This window comes from Barbatula barbatula (assembly GCF_947034865.1).
Source record: "Barbatula barbatula genome assembly, chromosome: 9".
In the NCBI taxonomy this organism is placed as follows: domain Eukaryota; kingdom Metazoa; phylum Chordata; class Actinopteri; order Cypriniformes; family Nemacheilidae; genus Barbatula; species Barbatula barbatula.
In genome coordinates, this window is record NC_136772.1 from 19,756,506 (window position 1) to 19,776,779 (window position 20,274).

The window sequence follows — 20,274 nt, forward strand, 5'->3', positions numbered from 1 at the left end:
AGGACTGATCCCTACACATCAAATTACTGGACTTTGTGTTAAACTTTACATCTTAGGTATTCTTTAAGAAGATATTGAAATAACAGTGAGTATATTTCCTCAGTATTTTTCCAATCCAAGCATGTCCACGGCAGCAGGTCACTGTATAACTGTGTTCGTGCTTACAGTGATAAACACAATCACAGATTCCTTCATATCAGCTTTCCCCCGCAATGTTGCTGCAATCATCCATTGTCAATTTAAGTCAATGCAAAGATAATGATTAAAAGAACCCAGTAATACTGATGAAAACTGTATGTTGCATAACACAGTGTCAAAGGCCACCAAAAGACAAAATGAAAGAGTGAACGGATTGAGCAGATATTGTGAATAAAACCAAAATAGCATTTAAAGACAGACTAGAGGAGCTAAGAAAGAAGAAACTGAAGGAGAACACAATGGTAAAGAGTGACGGAAGTAAAACCATGGCTGCATGCGAAGAGGAACCTTTGGACCCAAACAAAGCTGGAGGAATTAAGAGTCTAGAAGTGGATTTGAGTCCTTCATTGTTGCTGAATATTCCACTTGCACTACAAGTAAGTTTTATAGTGAACCTTTATGAAGAGTAAATATGAACTCAGTAATGCTTCCACAGTTAAAAAGCTAAACCCTTAAAGATCCAAATTAAAACACGTACTAAGATAAAGTATTCAGTCATTTCAACAGCGAAATAAAAATAAAAAAGTTGGGAATATTACATCATCTTAAAACAGAACTGTTAAACTATGCCTGATGTTACACCACCAAGTGTCTTAAAAATAAAGTCGCTTCACAGCAAAGCCACAGAAGAACCATACCTTTTTATAGTAAAACTAACCTTTTTCGTTTCTTTAAATAATGTTACTTCACTCAAACCTGGGAAATTCACATAATGACTTTTTTTTAATAATCTAAAACAGATGGGTAAAATAAAATGATGCAGATTATTGCTTGGAAGTTTCACTTGCTGAGAAAATACACTCTCAGAAAATATACAAAACGTTGTCAATGGCATGGTACCCTTTAAAACTGCACTAATATGTACCCATTATGCACTCTTTAGGTACAAACGTGTACTTTTTGAAAGGTACCCTTGTGTTGTCTGACAGTGTAGGATGTTAAAACGAAGACTTTCACAACAGGTCAAAGAATAATTGTTGTGGGAAACAAATTAATTCAAATATTATTTCTGTGTCTCTATGCAGCATGTGTTGGTATATTCCTCTCTCTGTGCATTGGTTGTGGGTTCTCTAATCCATGAAGTAGACAAGGAAAGAGTAGTGGCCCATGTGCTCTTTTATTCAGGTATATCTACACTACTGCAGAGCTGGATTGGGTCACGGTAAGGTTGCTTTTACCATTATTCATCCTTCTGTTCTTTTCAATTTAAACTGATAAAGTATTTGGCATCTAAGGATAAATCAATCGAATGTTACTCCGGTTCACAGTTTGCCACTGATCCAGGCTCCATCCCTGGATTTCCTAATCCCTGCCATGACCCTGATTTCTGCTCAGACCGGTAAGAATTAAAGAGATACTTTACCCCAAAATAAAGATTCTGACATCATTTACAAGCCCTCACGTTGTTCCAAACCTATAACTGTCTTTATTCTGATGAACACAAAGAAATATATTTTTTAAAATGTTAGCCGCTAGTTGTTCTGTTTGTTTGTTTGTTTTCTATATGTATATAGCTCATGGTTCAAAACAACCATAGGCTGACCAAAGTGCTGTGCGTAGCAGATAAACAAACAAAAAACAGGATTACAGATACAATTTATAAATGTCCCAACCTAAGCGGTTGCACTGAGTTATGTGGATGCAACAATTTAGAGAGATAAACAGGAGTGAGATTATGTAATGATTTATACACCAAAATAAGTATTTTACAATCCACTCTGAATTTAACGGAATGCCATTGCCACAATAGCAAAACAGGAACTGAGCTTGAACTCAGCTGCCTGCGGTTCTGGGCCCCCTGACTTAATAAGTCTCATAGTGCAGTTACTTGACTTTTTAGAGTTTATTCGGCAAATTTGTTTCCATCTCCAATTTTATTTACGTTGAACCTATTCGCAACAAAGAAAAACACCTCAAGGGAGCATAAAAACATTTGCTACGTTTTTATTTTGAAATTAAATTTTGAATGGAAATTCGGCTAGTGAATACAAAAGTAGGAAAAATTTTTGTTTTTTGTTTTTTTTCTGTTGAACACAAAATAAGATATTATGAAGAATATAACCAAACAATTCTAGGGCACCTTTGACTACCATGTTTCCTACTTTCTTTGTGTTCAACAGAACAAAGACATGTATTCAGGTTTGGAACAACTTGGAGGGGACCCTTTTAAGAGCTTTAAAATGCAGGGGAGTGACCATTTGTATTGTAAAACATTGTATAATAATGCAAAACGTGTATATTTCTCAATATTTAAATACTATTGACTATTGATACTATCGCTACCAGTGGTTCTTCACCACGACACAAAAAAATATTGTTATGTTCCTCATAGAACCATTCACTCAAAGGTTCGTATAGGAACCACTTCTTTTCTACTTTTTAAGAACCTCTTTCCACTAAAACAACTCTTTTGAGAATCAGAAAGGTTCTTCTGATGTGATAGGTTCTTTATAAAATCATTGTGACATTGTGAAGTGCCATTTTCTAAGACTGTAATCTTACATACTTACATACAGTAGCTTTGTACCTTGATATTCATCATCGTATCATCTGTTAGGGATTCCTGTAGCCTGCAGGGGGCAGTGTCTCAAACCCGAGGAGACTGTAAACCCAGCACACCCAATAGGAGAGGTAGAGCCCAGTGCTGTCCGTGGTGCTGAACTTTCAGACCACCCCTCCACTATCTCTCACAAACATTCACAGTAGCACACAATCACATCAACTCCAAGTTGCTCTCCTTTAAAGGCAAACATTTCTTAATCATCTTAATTTCTATGTGTATATATGTAAATATCAACTGAAGTGTATTTCAGGAGATGGAAGTCGTATTTATTCATACACCACACTCTCTCTCTATGTGTGTATGCAGTTGAGAGGGATGACTGTAGTTACAGGAATGGTGCAGTTGGCCGTGGGTTTGACTGGTGTGAGTGGGTTTGCACTAGGACGGAGTGGACCTTTTGTCCTGGCCCCGCTCCTCTGCATCCTGGGATTTTCCATCTACACGAAGGCAGCGCTGCTTTGTTCTGACCACTGGGGCATGGCTGCACTGTAAGAAGTCTCTATGGTCATAATATTGTGTTTCTCATATCTTTTTTTACATGTTAAGACCTTTCTTGCTCTTTCAAAAATGTGATGTAGTCATTTAGTAGTTTTGCCTAAATATACCACATGCACTCTATACCTTTTTATTAAATTGGTAATATTAAAGAAGACGTTATTCTTTTTGTAAACGTAATAACACAGAGGTTATTACAAATCATGTATTTTTCAGGGCAATTGTGCTTCTGGTCATCCTGTCCCAGCACCTGCACTCCTTTCTCCGCTTATCTGTGTTTTCTCTCTGCCGGAAGCTCTGTGTGAGTAGACCTGAAATTCGATCAATGTTAAAGGATGTGGTTTGATATATGACATAGTTTGATTTGAGGGCCAGTGCTCCATTAAACATAAGTCTTTACAACTTGAATCATGTTTTATCACCTTTCACCATGTTACAATAGACCTGCGACGAAAGAAAAGTTTACTTGTACTTTTACTTTTGTGTTTACTTGTACCTTAAGACAGCTTAAGTCATGATGTATGGTATATCCTGTACTAGATTTATTTTACAGCTTTTAACCTGCAGTACATTAGATTGATGTTTTGCCTGTAAGAAGATTATACCATTGATCTGGGCAAAGTTTCCCAACGAAGATGTGCCTTGTGTTACAGAGATCTTTGGCTAAAATGTTCTTAATTTAATATGAGGTTGAATAAGGCTTTTTATGAGTGATCGTAAGCTCATACTGGAAACTTGCTTTTGGGAAATCCTTATTGGTGTTGCACTTCTGTTTAGAACTAGACAGTGCCTGACTGTCTAGTAAGGATTTGTGTCCATCTGGGTTTGAGTTCATTTCTTTATGTGTGGGTGATTGTGTATCTGTGCCCTTTGGGATGATACAGACGCCCCAAACATGTATTGAATTTTAAGACTTGTTTTTAAAGACATACATTTTATTGCATTGGATAATATAACAATAAAGTAAGTTGCCTTTGCAAACAAAAGATGCCAGACCTTTTCTCAGAGCTTACTTTTACTATAGCAATACTGTCAGATCCCTTCAAGTTCGCATAGGATCAATAACATTCATAAGTATCTTAAGTGTCCACATACTTAAGTGGACTCTGCTTTTATACAGGCTATGTACGTAACTTTCTAAAGTATGTGCATGCGCAATAACAGTTTTATCATTCCTGCTCTTTCTAGGTTCTTCTGTCTGTGATGTTGACGTGGGGTGTTTGTGCCGCCCTGGTAAAGTGGGGACATGTTCACCTTAACTCTTTTGCACAGATACTTTCAACGGAGAAAGTTTTAAATGACACCTTTATACGGTCCATGAACACTCTGAACTCATCTAACATTCTCTTTTCTAATCACAATGTACCCTGGCTAGACTTCCCCCTTCCTGGTAGGTTGAAATATCTATTTTCCAGTATCTTTTTTCAACACTCCTATTTTAATATACATGATGTCCCATATTTTAAGGACACATATAAAGCAGCACTTCAGGATATAAATCCTAAATTGTGTTGTCCATCAAAAAGTAATACTGTTGTCTATTGTATTTTTTATGTGTGCTTTCAGCTTCAGCACTCCCCCTGCTGTCTGGAAAAGGCATTGCAGCAGGAGTGGCTGGAGGCCTGTCTGCCAGTGTCAGCTCTACAGCTGTGTATGTGGTAGCAGCTCGGCTCCTAAAGGCTCCTGTGCCCCCAGCACATGCCTGTAACCGGGGCCTGTGTGTAGATGGGTTGGGAAATGTGCTCACTGGCCTGATGGGGGTGCCAGTAGGTCTGTGCAGCAGTGTGCCTAATGCGTGTATTATTGGCCTCAGCCAGGTAATGCTCCCACACCAGATGCGTGACTTGAGTTTTTTATAATACTCTTTTGCTGTTTATTGTAGAATATTTTCTGTAGTTTCATGATCAAAGTTATGTTAAAGGATTTGGTATATATACTTTCTTTTTTACAATCCCAGAGAAAAAGCACAGATTGCTCTTTTAATATCTCAGCATACGTTTGGGTGTAAGTTTAGTTATGTTTAGTGTCAGTCTCAAATTCCCTCTGAAAATTGACCATGGTTTCCTTATAATAAAAGGGAAGTGACCATAGTATTTTGGCAGATTAATTAATACTGTATTTGTTTTTCCACAGTTTGACTATATACCATGGTTAAACTATGGTTACTGTAGCAATACCATTTTAATTTGTGTTTACTATACAGTAGTTTTAACAATATAACAAACAAGTATAGTTAAACAATTGTAAAGCTCAGATCATTTGGTCCTAAAAGAGAACGTTCTTTCCAGGTTTATTTTTTGCAACCAGAAAATAACGATCTGAGAACGTTGTGGTTCACAGAAGTTTTTTTAAGGTTTGTTTTTAACTTAAAATACCGTTCATTTGTATAATAGTAGGGGAACGTATTTTCCATACAAAAAATTATGCTGGATAACCAATAACAAACCTGCTGGAGGCCAAAAATTAATGTTCCGGGTACGTTATGGGAATCAAAAATTGTTTGCTGGGTAAATGTGAATGTCTCTAGTGTTTCCATGTGTTGTCTATTTAATTCTCACTGCTAAATATATTATACTGTATATTGATATTATTGAGATGTAATTTGTAATTATTCTTTTTTTTCCTTCAGTCTGGGTCTCGGAGCACAGTGCAGTTAGCTGGTGTGTTTATGTTAATTTTGGGTGTGTCTCCACAACTAGCTCAGATCCTCTGCTCAGTCCCTTTGGCCATCCATGGTGATTGTCTTTTATATCATTTTCTATATCAACTTAGCATGGTTTATTAATTCACACACTGAGTGTTTATTTGCTTTTCTCAGGTGCTGTGCTCAGCGTGACCTACACACTTCCAATAGCAACAGGCATAACTTATTTCCAACATGCCGACATGGACTCAGGACGCAACATTTTCAACATTGGCTTTACATTGTTCATGTCATTGGCATTGCCACGCTGGTTTATACTTCACTCCGGGTTTATTCAAACGGGTATGATAGACTAATGTTCTGTAGGCTATAACAGAGATGTACCCTAATGCAGTGGTTCTCAAACTGGGGGCTGTGACCCCCTGGGGGCCCAAAGAGGATCCTTTTTAATAATACTACTACTAATAACAATACATTTTATTTGAAGGCGCCTTTCCAAACACTCAAGGACACTGTAAGATTGAGTTGGAAATATTAAAATGAAGAACAACAATACAACAAACAACAAGTATTGACAGATACAAATTTTCAGGAAAATCTCATCTAAACAAATAAGTTTTAAAACGTGGTCAAACAGTCACTTTCTAAAATGTATTGAGGAACATAGTTCCAGAGATAAGGAGCAGCCCAGCTAAATGCCCTAGACCCAATGGTGACTAAACGAACAGAAGGTTCCATGAGGGAATTGGATGAAGATGATCAAAGAGTACGTTTTGGGGTGTAGATATGAAGCAAATCAGAGAGATATGAGGGGCAAGATTATCTAGAGCTTTAAAAGTAAGAAGCAGAAGCTTGTACTCTATTGGATATTTAAGAGGAAGCCAGTGTAAATGATAGAGAACTGAATGAATGAGGCATTTATTGAGAGATATGCTCATTTGAAGAGGTTCTAGTGATTATACGGGCAACTGAGTTCTGAACCAATTTAAGTTTATGAAGAAGTTTGTGCGGTAACCCAAGCAGAAGAGAGTTACAAAAAATAATACGTGAAGTAATTAAGGAATGTACGAGAGTAGCTGTGTAATTGGATGTGAGGAAAGGATGAAGACAGCTGATATTTTGTAGACGGAAATAAGCAGATCAAGTTATATTATTCCAATGCTTTCGAAAGTCAGTTTACTATCAAGGACGGCACGTAGACCCTTAACATGAAAAGATGGAGAATTACAGAATAATTGATTGAGAGCGAGAAGCTATTGAGTTTAGCTATATTGGATTTAGTAATAACGAGGAGGATCTCGGTTTTACATGAAAACCAGAATTTGATCTCTTCTTAAAAATCCAGTGGAGAGGAAGAGTTGAATTTGGCTTGGAAGACAGGTAGACCAGAGTGTCGTCCAAATGGGAATGACAGCTAATACCATATTTCCTTGAAATATAACCAAAAGGAAATAGATAGATGTTAAAAAAGAGGGCCCAAGACTGAGCCTTGAGGAACACCAGAGGTAACAGATGAGGAGTATGATCTAAAGTTTTAAAATTGGACAAATTGGGTCGAGAATAAAAATAAAGAATAAAATCCCTGGTGAGAATATTGTTGACATTATCAACGTGTATATTAAAATCCTTCAATATAATAACATTAAGAGATGTAGAGCTCAGTAAAGTTAAAAATACAGAAAATAAACTTTTATACATTTGATGAAATATAGATTTTTCAAACATCAGAAAAATTAGAACACCAACCAAAATAATCGATGTTCCAGCATTTTGTAACTTAGTATGTTTTGGTTTAATTAAAATTCTAAGTTTAAGATTATATTATTTATATGGGGGGCCGCAAAACCCTGCACTCAACACAAAGTGGGCCTTACAAAGAAAAAGTTTGAGAACCACTGGCCTAATGGACTGTTCACCCAGGACATGTTTGCGCCCAGCGATAGCCAGACACAGTGGAGCAAAACCATCTCCTGACCTCGAGCATCTTGTGAAAAATTTATTTTATTATATAAAAATAATAATAAAATATTTATCTTTTAATGTAAAAACTGCATTAAGAAGGTGTCCTGTGTGAACGGCCCAATTGTATTTTTTACAATTGCTGCGCTCATTATATAGCCTACATTAATTTGGACGGAAATGCATTTGTTGTTCTTAATTTTCCTCTCATGTTCAGGTTCACCCAGTGTCGATGTTCTTCTCCAGTCTCTTTTGACGTTACCTATTTTCTTTGTGGGTGTTTTGGCTTTTTTTCTAGAGCACACGGTCTCAGGTAAGACAACAGAGTAATACACTGAACACAAAAATCTCGAGCTCTGTTTCATGCATATCATTTTGGGAATTTACTAGGAACTCTGTCTGAGAGGGGTCTTGTCCGGCATCAAGGCACAAATAAAATTCAATCACTGGCTGACCAGCAGCAAGGATACAGCCAAAGGCCAGACTCAGTGTATGACCCACCTCCCCTATTCATAAAACTACTGGAGCTGCGTGGACTCAGAACTGTGCCCTTCTGTGCCTGCATAACCCCAAATGTTGAAGTAGTGACTGTAACTGTACCGGAGATGTCTAGCTTATTAGGTGAAAGAGATGCTGGTGTTAGTAGCACTTGAATGTTTGCACATTACTGTAGTCTTTTGTATTTCAATATTCCAAATGCATTTAAAATTTCTGGTTTGGTTAGTTTGTTTTGTGTTTATGACTGATCTGATATCTGTTAGTACATAATTTTACCAAGAAACTATACAAAAGAAACAAACTATGCCCAAATAAAGACAAAGACACGTTTTTCCATAATCTTTAATTCTGAAAAATAGATCTTTAAATAGTTTTACAAATATTATATAATTTCTGACATCTTAAAGTAAAATGTAAATAATGCCACAAACAGATAAATACAGTAAATTGTACGGGAAATTGAGTATTACTGCATAAAGCACACATAAGGTCTACAAAAACTGGCATAAACTCTGATGCATATAACATTGCTACACATTGCACATTGAGTAAACATAATGTTTGTAATAAAGCCTTTATAAAAGTGTTGTGTACTCCCTTATGTATGCTAGATGGAGAAATACAGTGTAAAGTGTGACCATTAAATAGCTGATTAAGTTGAGAAAGACATTCAGTGAAAAACGTAACTGACCATACAAATGCAAACAAAATGGTTATGACCTGAAAGCACAGCAGGTTTCTATGCAGTATAAGACATTTTCCTGATGTTTAGCCCATGCTCTCTCTACAGCTGTGTAGTTTCTGTGGGTGTGTTTGTGTACCTTCCAATCTCTTTCTTTTTGAAAAGGACTTCCTTAACATCTCTAACCACCAAACCTTTTCAGGCGGGGTTGGCCTGATGTCCTGTGGTTCACTGCTTACCTGAGTATGAGCATTTTTAGTTTACCTGTTTTCAATGACTATAATGATATGTTTAGTGAACATGTAGAAGACACAGACTGACATACTGTATATGAATAAGCGTGTGCGTGTCTGTATACATGAGAATGTTCCAGTGTAGGCAGTATAGAAAACCCATTTAAACAAGTGTTAAATATTTCTTTACACGTGGGTTTAAAGAATCAGTTCATGTCCACTTTCTCAAACAAGAGTCGACATACAGAATCAGTCTCTTGACAGAGTCCATTTTGCTCATGCACGATTCTGTTTTTCAAACCTTTTCCCTTACTTCCTTCTCTCCCTTAAGTTCCTTTCTGCATCATTTAACCTTGTCTCTTCTTTTCCCGTTTCCTACTTCTACACAATTCATCCGAATTCGTTCAATTCCTCCCCCTTTATTTACCAAATGCTTTATTTCTCATTTCCCTCCTTGCATTCATCAGTCATTTTCCGTCATGCTCCAGGGGTGAAAATGTGTTGGGTCCAGCACATGAGTCCCAACCCAGTGGAGCAGTGAGGAATACCAATGTATCCCCACAGCCTGATATCCAACTGGCCCGCCCCAGTTATAAAGTACCCTGAGTGGGCCAAACGCCCAATGAGCAAGCCAGTGCTGGTCCACGGCTGCATAGCAGGAGGAAACGATGCCATTGACCACCACTGTGCCGTGGTGTGTAAGCGGGGCAAAAACACCCTTGTCCTCCTGGATCTGGATCTTAGTGACCCGGGACAGGTGTCCCTGCTGTTCTTGTGTGGACACCACACACTGACCTGGCCGCACGTCACTGGCATATACGGATCGTAGCTCTCTGCTCACAACAGGCGATGAGCAGTTCCCCACGGACACAAACAGGAGATGGGCTGCGGTCAAGCTCAGTGTTGCACCGGAGTCTGTATGGATGCTGTAGAACCGCTTCCGTATGGTAGGATCTCGGTCAAGGAAGGCGATGACTTCACTGTAGATGAGCGGTCCGGTGCCGTCGCTCTCTGAAGATGCGAGAACTTTCTCGCCAGGTTGTAGGCTATCCATGGTCTTCAAGGTACCGCCCTCAACCGTGACATACGCCGATGCAGGAAAACAGCCTCCGGTTTTAGCAGCCACAGAGTGATCTGAGGAAATCATAGAATGAGAGAGAACAACAACCAATTACAACCAATGATATTTTTGTGACTTCTCCACATGAAAATTTGCTTATTACAACGTATTTCAAAAAAAGCATGGTTAGTTCTTACTGCACTGTACTGCCTTCCCAAGAGTAATCTTCGATGTCTTTAAATTCTTTCAGAGACTCTGAAAATGACTCATCGCACACACACCTGAGTTCACAAACCCAATCCTGTGCTCATTGTAAACACATAAAAATCCAATCAAACTCCAAGTCACAGTGGCAAAACAACCTGCCGAGCGCAGGCAAACATTTCAAATGCCATCCTTCAAGCTAATTAGTTTTCCCTTTTCACGCGACTCCAGTCAGCAGGTAAAAATGCAATAAAAGCTAATAAATAACCGCTTGATTCAATCTCGACTCTCCACGTCTCCTGTCCAACAGAAGTGACTGAGGTCAGAAGTTGTCCGCGTGCTAAAGAAACAGGATTGAGTCTTAAGTCTCTGTCGAGTCCTGCACAAATATTTGGGAAAGGTAAGTACCAAGGCCGGATGATAAGACTGTGATAAGACATCTGAGAAAGGCAACAACAGAATTGCCATCTGGAAAACAAAGCAGCTGGTTAATCATCTCAGAGAACTTTAGCAGTCCTGCTACTTAAGCCACATTCCCTCTTGCATGCACACCCACAAAAGTTCATAAAGAGAAAAATGCTCTGATATTAAACATCACAACTAGGAAGACTTTCTCACTACATTCTTGTTAAAAGCAAATTGATTTGTCTTATGCAGCTCTACTGTCACAAGCTCCACCAAAGGTATTCATTCATACTGTAATAACAAATATTTTATAAAAGTGTGGTAAAGGGACAAATATCTTTACCACACTTTTACCACACTAGCTTTCCTGTAGCTCAGTGTTAAGAGCATGGTGCTTGCAACGTTACGGTCATGGGTTTGATCCCAGGCATTGCAAATACGAAACAAAAGATTAAGTATGTATATTACAATGCACTGTTAATCGCTTTGGATAAAAGCGTCTGCCAAATGCATAAAAATGTAAATCTTGGTTTCGACCGAGGTGACACTCCTTGTATCAATCAGATTTTTTATTCCGTTTATACTGCATTACTGAAAGTGTTTGAAATCGGGAAATAACAGCTCAGCCAGATAAAGAACACACCTATAGGACTTTGATAAAGCAAAGGCAGACAACGGGTCTTGCTTGTGTTTGCACGCTCTATCAGACAGATAACACAAGTGCCTCACAAATGTCCACACAGAAGTCCCATTCCCCACAAGCAGTGGTGAAATACTCCACAGACAAAGTCTGACCCATTAAGGTCACAAACATAGGATTATGGTTTACACTGGCCGGCAAAATAAATATGTGTATCTGCACATGCAAGGTAATAGATGTAAAAAAATACAACATCAATCATTTCATAGAATAAGTTCAGAAGGTCAGAGGAAACAATAGACGACTCTTGTCTAAAGGGTGCACTTTTACTTGCTGCGTGTCTGGCCAATAATGTGGTCTCTGGTGACTCAGGTAGAAGCAGGTGTTTAAGGTTTAATGATGTGGTCTGTTACCTTTTTGTTACCTTCGTCCCAGGTCTACCACTTACCTCACCCAAACTAATGAGAACCAACCACATTCACCACAACAGGACACACCTGATCTAATTGCACTTTGTATGCATATCTACCTTACAGCCTAGATGTTCCTTAGTTGTGACACCATACGGTTGAAATGAGGCCTAAGTTCTGGGAACTGAGAAAAACTGGACAATTTTTAACCAAAATCATAAACCTCATTCAACAAAAATGTATATTTGTTTGGTTAGCCTGATAGCCTAGTTTTGACCCTACAATAACGCACAATTGATAATGTGAGATTTTTTCTACCTGATTTCACACTGCAGTGGACATGAGCTTTGGACTCATAGTAGACCCAATCAAAACCGGCTTCCACTGCTAGACGTGCCAACATGCCGTATTTATTACGGTCGCGATCCGAGGTGGTGATATCGACGGCTCTGCCCTCATAGTGCAGTGAATCTTCAAAGTGATGACCGTCTTCATCCCAGCCCTCAGTCACTCTGAGCTTCACGCCGGGCCACATGTTCATCACAGAGATAGCCAGAGCGTTCAGCTTATCTTTACAGCGCTGTGAATGCAACACGGAAAGAAGTTTAAACCTGGGTTACGTGGAACACTGTGATGACCCTTCGTTGAGTTTTGCAAGAACTAGCTTCAACATTCTAAAGTTATAACTCCAAAGGGCTTAACAGGTTACAGAAACATACCAATGGTGCAGTGAACTATAATTGTGGTTTCAAAATAAATCACATTAAAAGTGTTACTTTAAAGGGCAAAGATCAATCTAAAAGCGGGTTAAAGTGTACGACAGTAGTACCAGAAACATTATACAAAATAAGTCATTTTAAAAAGAAAATCTCTAAATGTTTTCACAAAGATGTCTAAGAGTTATATTTGTTCCATACAAGACACATTACTATTTATTTGACATGTTTTTACTGAACTATTACTGTATTTAACCTGTTTTGTGTTGACGAACAATTAAAATATGTTTGCTTTTCTAAAAAATGAGTACAAATATGTCTAAATGAACTAAATGAGTAGTTCCGCTATACTTCTCCGCCCTGCTTACAATCATGTCATTGTTAGTGTTAGTTTATAATCCAGGCACCTCTCTTGTATGCATAGTTTGTTTTCAAAAGCACCCACGTAAAACATTACATAATATGACCAAATTATTGAATCATGTGGAGAACTGACTGATGCTTCAACCCACAAATCCAGGCCGAGTTATATTTACCTTCCCACAGGTATTTTCTTTGACCAAGGTACAAAATGTGTCCGACATGTTGAGAGTGATTCACTTTTAACCTAACCGCTTTGACCATCCTTCAAAATACACAGGACATTTTTTTCTTTTAACAGCAAATTCAAATTTTAACATGGAAAGAAGAGCACGTTGCCGAAGCAGGGTACACATAAACAACCAAATTTGGTTACACATGAACTATTTCTACGTTTTCTACTGTATTTTATATTTGTTTTGTCTGTAAGTACTGGGTGAAGCGGAAGCAAAGCTTATAGATGATGACTTTTATCCACGAACGACCTAATTTCTTTAGTATAAGCCACACCTGTAACGAATAGGAAACACCTGCTTTCATTCTTTGGCGTTACATTATCCGATCAACTACGCACCTAAGTTTCTTTTGTATTATTATTATTATTTTCTGTGTGTAAATGAATCAGTGTTTTGTTTAGCCATTACTATTGTCAAGTCGTTGCGTTAAGTGAAGTATTCGAACATTATATTAAAGATCTTAAAGTCAGGCAAAGCAGGTTTCAGATTTAACTCGCAATATGACAGCTTGTGTTAACGTGAGCTTTGGCGAGTGGCACCCAATCGCAACTTACAAAACAAACCGCTGTCAGCAATCAATTCCTCTGAAAGCTGCGAAGATCGATGAGGACCGAGCAAAGGGCGCACTGGTGCGCAACAGGTCTAATGCGCTCGCAATCGAATCAAAGCCACTGAGTGTCTTTCTAATGGGCAGATAATTGAATTCATTCCCATTGCATTATCCAAGTGTTGCTCACCTGCGTCATGAGTCGATCCGCACCTGTGTTCTCCTCATCTTTGAAGATGATATCGGGGTTGTAGTTCGGCGTCAGCTCTTTAAAGCGCTCAGAGTTCCTGGTTATCTTGCCCTCGTGTCTCCCGCTGGCTCCCAGTGTCTTTTCGGCTACGTACGGACTAAACTGCTTGTAATTAAGGGGTGTCGGTTTTTGCGGAGGCCGCCTTTTCCCATATCCCCTCCCCGGCCCACAGCCCTCGTTAACAGGTGCGAAAATCAGGGCGCAGCCGATGAGGATCCCAAACACCACGGGGAGACGCATTCCACCCCAACGCGCCGGGCACTCACACGGAGTGGTACGGTGGCACAGCTCGCCGATGAACACGAGACTACCCCCTAGTAGGTCCTTATTCCCCCCCACGGGGTAAAAGATGGGGGTGGAGGACGAAATGTCTACTTCTTTATCGCCCTTATCCTCGTCATCGTCAGTGCGTAAAAGTTAAGTCGCTTTACACAGAGGCTGTCTCGGACAGATGGCGAAAAGATCCAGTGATACCAAGTGTTCAGTGCCCACACAATGCGAAACGTCGGTCTCTCGAGAAAATCACCGAAATGAGAATGAGCAGGCAAGTCCATTTATTTATCTAACAGATTCTAGGAGAGACAGCGAGATACGGTGGGACTCCGACCCAGCCTAGGACAACTGTCAGAGAGACTGCTGCTGTCTTTGATTGAGGTCCCTTGGCGAACGTCTTCCACTTGAATCGGGAATTAAAGTGATCTGAGTTGCCGGCGCAAATAAGACCGCACCCTGCCAGTTTTTTGCCCCTCTCGATCCCTGCCTGCCACTCCTCCCCACGGGTCACATTGGGTGCGTCGTATACCCACCGGCTCTCTTTAGCTTCACAGCGCCTGACTGGGCAAACACAAATCTCAGGAACGAACTGTGGACTCAGGCGCTCCCATTCATAGATCCACAAATAGCGCGCGAGAGAAGGAGCCTGGCTACTCCTCAAACAAACGTGAGCGAGTGTTGCCCTCCCCTCCTCTCTGTTCAACACATTAATACGCTTAAGGAAACGCATTAGATTGGCGCACTGATATGAATGGTTTAGTTCTGATTCACAAGTTGTTTGTATGTTGTAGGCTTTAAGTTTCGTTGACCGATGTGGCTTATGGAAATGCATAATAGTGTGCTGCTATAAATAACATTGTAAAAGCTTAACAAAAGACCCCAAATCCTGCTCTTGACCGCAGCGCCTCTTTTCAATTTTATACCAAAATATTTATATCTGCCTGATATGTCGGTTCCATGCACATCAATTGCTTAACAGCTCTCACGTGTGTCATCTATGAACAGATAGGGCTCCAGTGTGTGGTGGTCCGAGTTAATGTATGAGGGCTTCAACTGTTCTAATTGTAGATGAAGCTGGTAAAGAGTCTATTCTGCAGAACTGAGAGAAGACGTTCCACCACACAAGTGATGACTGTGTGGGTGTAGCCAGCGGTCAGCACCTTAAGAACAGATATATCCATGAACTCCAAGTCTGTTCACGTTCTCTTTAAACGAGGGAAAGGAAAAAGACCCATGTCTTCCAAATTAGCTCTGCAAATATTTGCCGGAAAGGGGCTAGTGGTTTTGTGCCCATTTCAAAAGCAGATTTTACAGACGTGGTATTTGGTGTTGATCTATTTGTTTTTATTATTTACATCTGAAAATATCAAATTATTTTAGTTCTGGTTGGTGTGTCCTCATTTGGAACAGAGAGCTAAAGGGAGTAATTGAGACACTAAACACTACTGTCACTCTTTTACTCTTACCATCAATATTTGTTGATTTGTTCCCCTTTATATCTAAAGGCGAGTGTGAATTGGTCAGTTACTGTACATTTGACCTAATACCTTCATTTCAGCTGCACGTGCTCTGTTTGTTCTTATAATCTGTTCAATTATTGTTAAATCATTAGTTCTTCCTCCAAATGTAATTTTATTGACATTATTAAAAATGTAATTACGTCAAATGCATATATCAAAACGCAGCTAAATCACTTAATAAAATGTAAAGCTCAGATAGCAAAATTGTTATCTTGACCTTTTTTTGCAAGGGAAAAACACATCAGACACTATCAGAAAAAAGTACAAAGTTACAAAATACCTTTCACTGTGGCTGGGACGGTACTCTAAATACCCAAAAATGAAAATTCTGTCTTATTTACTCAAGCTCCAGTTGTTCCAAACCTGAATAAATGTATTTGTTCCAACTATCACAGAGAAAGAGATTTGTAGGAATGCTTGAAACCAAACAGTTGTTGACCACCATAGCAGGAAACATTGCTTTGTTAGGGGTACAAAACATTTAACTGTACCTGTAAAGCTACAGAAGCTACTTCATCAATTTATAAAACAAACTGTTATATATTGGCACAATGAGATAAATGGCAAAAACATGTATAAGTTACATTGTGTAGTATTTTGTGTAGTGAATTAAATCATTGAAAAACATTTTTGTTTTATTTTTGTAACATTTCCAAAATTTTCCAATTTTAATGTTTACATTTTTGTATTGTTGTGCCATATGTGATATTAATGGTAATGGTAATATGAATAGACAGTTTTTTAAACTTTTTTCTGGGCACGGGTACTTTGTTAACTTAACTGTGGTTATCTTGATTGTTTAATTTTATTTGTCCTGAATAAAAACAAGTTCACTCTACTCGTGCACTTCACTTTCAAAGAGTCAGTTCTACATAAACTCACGCCTACCTATTCTTTACATGACTTTTCATGACAATTCTTAAAATAATCTTAAAATATGCACGTAGTAAGTTACACATTTAAACAAAAACACAATCACACAAAAAACTAAAACCTGCCCCTTAATCCTATTGGATAGGTGATGTTCCCACTAACTGATCTCACTAAGAGGATGAATGTTTTTGACTGTAACTGCATGAGCTCTCTGAAAAGCAGGTACTTGAAAGCAACACCAGCATGCACGAATGGAATGTAAGGATGATCTTATTTTGAAGCTTTCACATCTTGATGTGGAGATACAATTACAGAGCGTGCGGATCCCACGGAGCATGTCCTCTTCCCTTTGATGGACGTAAATAAAGCCATGGCTGCTAGCGGGACTGCCTATTGAACTTGGCTGTTGACAATGCTTCAGAAGTGGTCGGATCCAGTCAGAAATCCCTTCTGCCCTCAAGAAAAGAGCCCACGTCCTTCAAGGCATCACTGGAGCGGCTGTTCCCCGTCAGCCGGGCGATGGCAGTGGTTCAGACGCCAGCCCAGGCTCTTTTAGCGTGAGTCTATTGATGTAGCAGAGTTATTAATTTGCCCTGTGAAATAAGAGGACACCAGGGCCAAAACAGAGAGAGATGGGTGCCTTTCAAATAATGCCAGCCAGTGAGTCTTTCATCTGCTGTCAGTGGGGTGAGCGAGCCGGGTCTGCTGGGTTCTCACATGGGCACCAGGGCTGCCCACGGAACTAACCAACAAAGGGTGTGCAGGAGGGAAAGAACGAGAGCAAGTACAGAGGGGAAGGAGGAGAAAAAGAGAGCGATGGCAAATTGGTGTTTCTCCACTATTAAGTGGTAAACAACTCTGTTTTTAGTTGTTTTCGTCCTTCGGAATGGCGTTCTTGTGGATTGTGGTGGGATTCGGTGTTCTCCGCCGCTCTTTCACTCCCCTCAAGGTGTTGTGGCTTTTTTCCTTCACCACTTCCTGCTGTCCCTAACAACCTCAGGGTATGATAATATAATGCGATACTTCCTTTATTCGCAGCCTACGTTACATTTTACATGCGCTTTCTGTTTCCTCCTTTTCTCTCGGGCACCTGAATCCAAACCTCTCGCCGAGCACACAGGTCCGATGTGAAGTCTCTGGAGGCCACTAAGTACAAGTTTTGACTGGAACAGAGACTGGAGATGTCATTGAATTCATGCATGCAAGGCACTGCACAAAATCAGTGACCGATTACTCTGCTTCTCCACATGAAGCTGAGCACGAGGAGCGGTCGGGGCAGTCATAGTTGGAGCGAGCAGGGAAAAAATAATACCAGAGATGTATAAAAGCAGAGGCTAAAAGCAGCCTTAACTAGCCGCCTGCTAAAAAAACAAAGCACTGCCCTGGGGACGAGCACAGGGTCGGTCAGCGTGGACTGGACTCGCCACAGCCGCGTCTCCACACGTTAGTCCTCCTGCCAAATGGCTGTAATTGAGGCCTAAAGTCAAGATCCCTGAATAACTCAATGCATCAATGGCAGTCTGCGGGACCTCCCCCCTGTGTGTTTCTCTGCACCTTCTTCACCTAACCATTTGTGCATCAACAACATGAACCTCTCACACTTCGCTCTTAATGAAATAAATCGTAACAGTTCGAGATGACCAGTGCGTCCTGTTTACATTTTTAACATCGGTTACTAGAAAAACGCTTTTGTTAACTTCTGTTTTGTTAACTTTCTTTGTGTGCGGGATTGAGGAATGTTTGCTATTTAGGCGATGCAGCACGTTTTGAAGTCTAATTCAGTATCGCTCAAATTCGACACAAGATGTGGCGGTTCATAGGGATTATGATGATTATACGAATGATTATTATTATATGATGTTTGCGTAGGCGATATTTGTGGAAGTATCCACTCTAATGGCAGCGTGGAAGACGAAGTAGGGCACATGCTGCACATTTCTGCCTGTTTATTGGTCCTGCTGGGTTCTCCTCTCGGGCTTCAGAGGCCTGGACTGCTTTTTTCCTGCACGCATGCCACAGCTGTGGTCACTGTGGTGATGTTTCACTGCTCAGAATGGATTCACCAGCTCAAAAACGTCCTTATTATATTTATATTTTACTATACCGCTGGTGCTCCTGCCAGCTGTGTACTGGCTAACAGCCTCTTTCCTTTAAATAGGCTGTGACAATATGATTAAACAGCTAAAACTTAGGTAAACATCAACATGCATCGCCCAGTATTGACATAAAGGCCACAAGCAAACAATGCCGGATGCTTTCGGGCCTCGGTTTGTGCTGACAGGCAACTGAACAGAGGAACAGCAAGACAAGAAGACAGAAAAGTCTCTGAAAAGCGAGTGAGATAATAAAGGGTTAGCTCTCCCAAAAACGACAAGTCTGTCGTCATTTGTTATGATTTTCTTTCTCGGGAAAAGAATGAGAATGTTCTTTTTTCTGAACAATAAAAGTGAATGGAGATGGAGGATGTCAGTCACTAACATCCAGCCCAACATTATCTTTTGTGTTCCGTGTAAGAATGAAAATCATACGGGGTTGAGGTTGAGTTGACAGTAAATGATGACAGCAGTTTTATTTTAGATGAGCTGTTCCTTTAAACGGCAAATTATGAGTAAGACTGTCAAGAAGTTTAGTTAGATTGTCATCTGAAAATATGTCGTTCCGAGAGACAGAGCAACATTTTAAACAGTTTTGTAAAATACAGAAGCGGCATAAAGAAATAAATAATAAAAGGCAGGTGAGAGGAGATGATTGCGCAATCGCGCCGAAAGCGGGAACTGGAGAGGAAAAGACTGAACAGATCCTGCGTGTCCTTGTTGTACGGGTTTGTCTCGTGATCTTCTGCGGGATGCCGCTGTCACCCCGGCTGTGGCGAGTTGCTGTGGTGCTGCTACTGGCTTCAAAGACTGCAGGCCTGCCCGCAGCCCTAATTACAGGCTGTTTGCTCGGAGCTGGGGACAGGCTAGCGGAAAGTGTGCGCAAGTGCACACACTGCCCTTCAGTGGCAGCGAGCTGACGCGATGAAGGGAGAGACAGCATCCAACCATCCTGTCCCACAATACTTTCCCTCTTTACCAGTATATGGTCTGTGACCCAGGCCTAGGAGGAGGCAGTTTTGGGCCCCCGATTATATATTTCTAATATTTCCAACTTGTATATAAGATTATGCTGCAATTCATAACATTTTGGGTTAAAAATAAATAGTTATTGAGTAACTATAAAAAACTAATATAGGCTTATAATGATGATTATAATTTGAGCTGTCAGATACTTCAGCCCATGTTAAGATAAGTATGCAAAGTAAGCTGCGATTTTATGTTTCAAACAAAGATGGCAATATAGAGGCAAAAGTTGGTGGATGGCGTACATGCTCCGGCACATGTGCCACTTATGTGTTGATGTCATGAGAATTCACCTTCATTTACTACATTTAACACTGGGAAATATTGGGAGAATGAAAAAACTTGCACTGCTTAATTGGAATCATTTTCTCCCCTGTCGGTGTGGATTT

General features: G+C 39.9%; 2 protein-coding genes across 2 annotated transcripts; one reads left to right on the forward strand and one right to left on the reverse strand.

Annotated features, from left to right (window-relative positions):
* The first annotated feature begins 339 nt into the window (after positions 1-339).
* slc23a3 (solute carrier family 23 member 3) lies at positions 340-8,934 on the forward strand. Its single transcript, XM_079464812.1, has 12 exons — positions 340-575; positions 1,224-1,360; positions 1,467-1,537; positions 2,756-2,829; positions 3,068-3,249; positions 3,473-3,557; positions 4,445-4,646; positions 4,823-5,073; positions 5,886-5,991; positions 6,075-6,242; positions 8,077-8,172; positions 8,250-8,934. Exons 1-12 carry the CDS (start codon positions 438-440, stop codon positions 8,510-8,512), a joined length of 1,773 nt encoding a protein of 590 aa, XP_079320938.1. The 5' UTR covers positions 340-437; the 3' UTR covers positions 8,513-8,934.
* On the reverse strand, positions 8,691-16,087 carry ihha (Indian hedgehog signaling molecule a). Its single transcript, XM_079464811.1, has 3 exons — positions 14,041-16,087; positions 12,310-12,571; positions 8,691-10,406 (listed from the first exon to the last, which is right to left on the reverse strand). The coding sequence occupies exons 1-3, from the start codon at positions 14,338-14,340 to the stop codon at positions 9,736-9,738; spliced, it is 1,233 nt and encodes a 410-aa protein (XP_079320937.1). The 5' UTR covers positions 14,341-16,087; the 3' UTR covers positions 8,691-9,735.
* Positions 16,088-20,274: the final 4,187 nt, after the last annotated feature.

Bases quoted from the DNA above. Each gene is read 5' to 3' on its own strand.
- ihha (XM_079464811.1), bottom strand. From the start codon at position 14,340: ATGCGTCTCCCCGTGGTGTTTGGGATCCTCATCGGCTGCGCCCTGATT. The intron at 12,572-14,040 runs GTGAGCAACACT...TTGCATTCACAG, and splicing joins CGGATCGACTCATGACGCAG to CGCTGTAAAGATAAGCTGAA. The intron at 10,407-12,309 runs GTAGAAAAAATC...TGATTTCCTCAG, and splicing joins CCACTGCAGTGTGAAATCAG to ATCACTCTGTGGCTGCTAAA.
- slc23a3 (XM_079464812.1), top strand. From the start codon at position 438: ATGGTAAAGAGTGACGGAAGTAAAACCATGGCTGCATGCGAAGAGGAA. The intron at 5,992-6,074 runs GTGATTGTCTTT...TGCTTTTCTCAG, and splicing joins AGTCCCTTTGGCCATCCATG to GTGCTGTGCTCAGCGTGACC. The intron at 8,173-8,249 runs GTAAGACAACAG...GGAATTTACTAG, and splicing joins TCTAGAGCACACGGTCTCAG to GAACTCTGTCTGAGAGGGGT.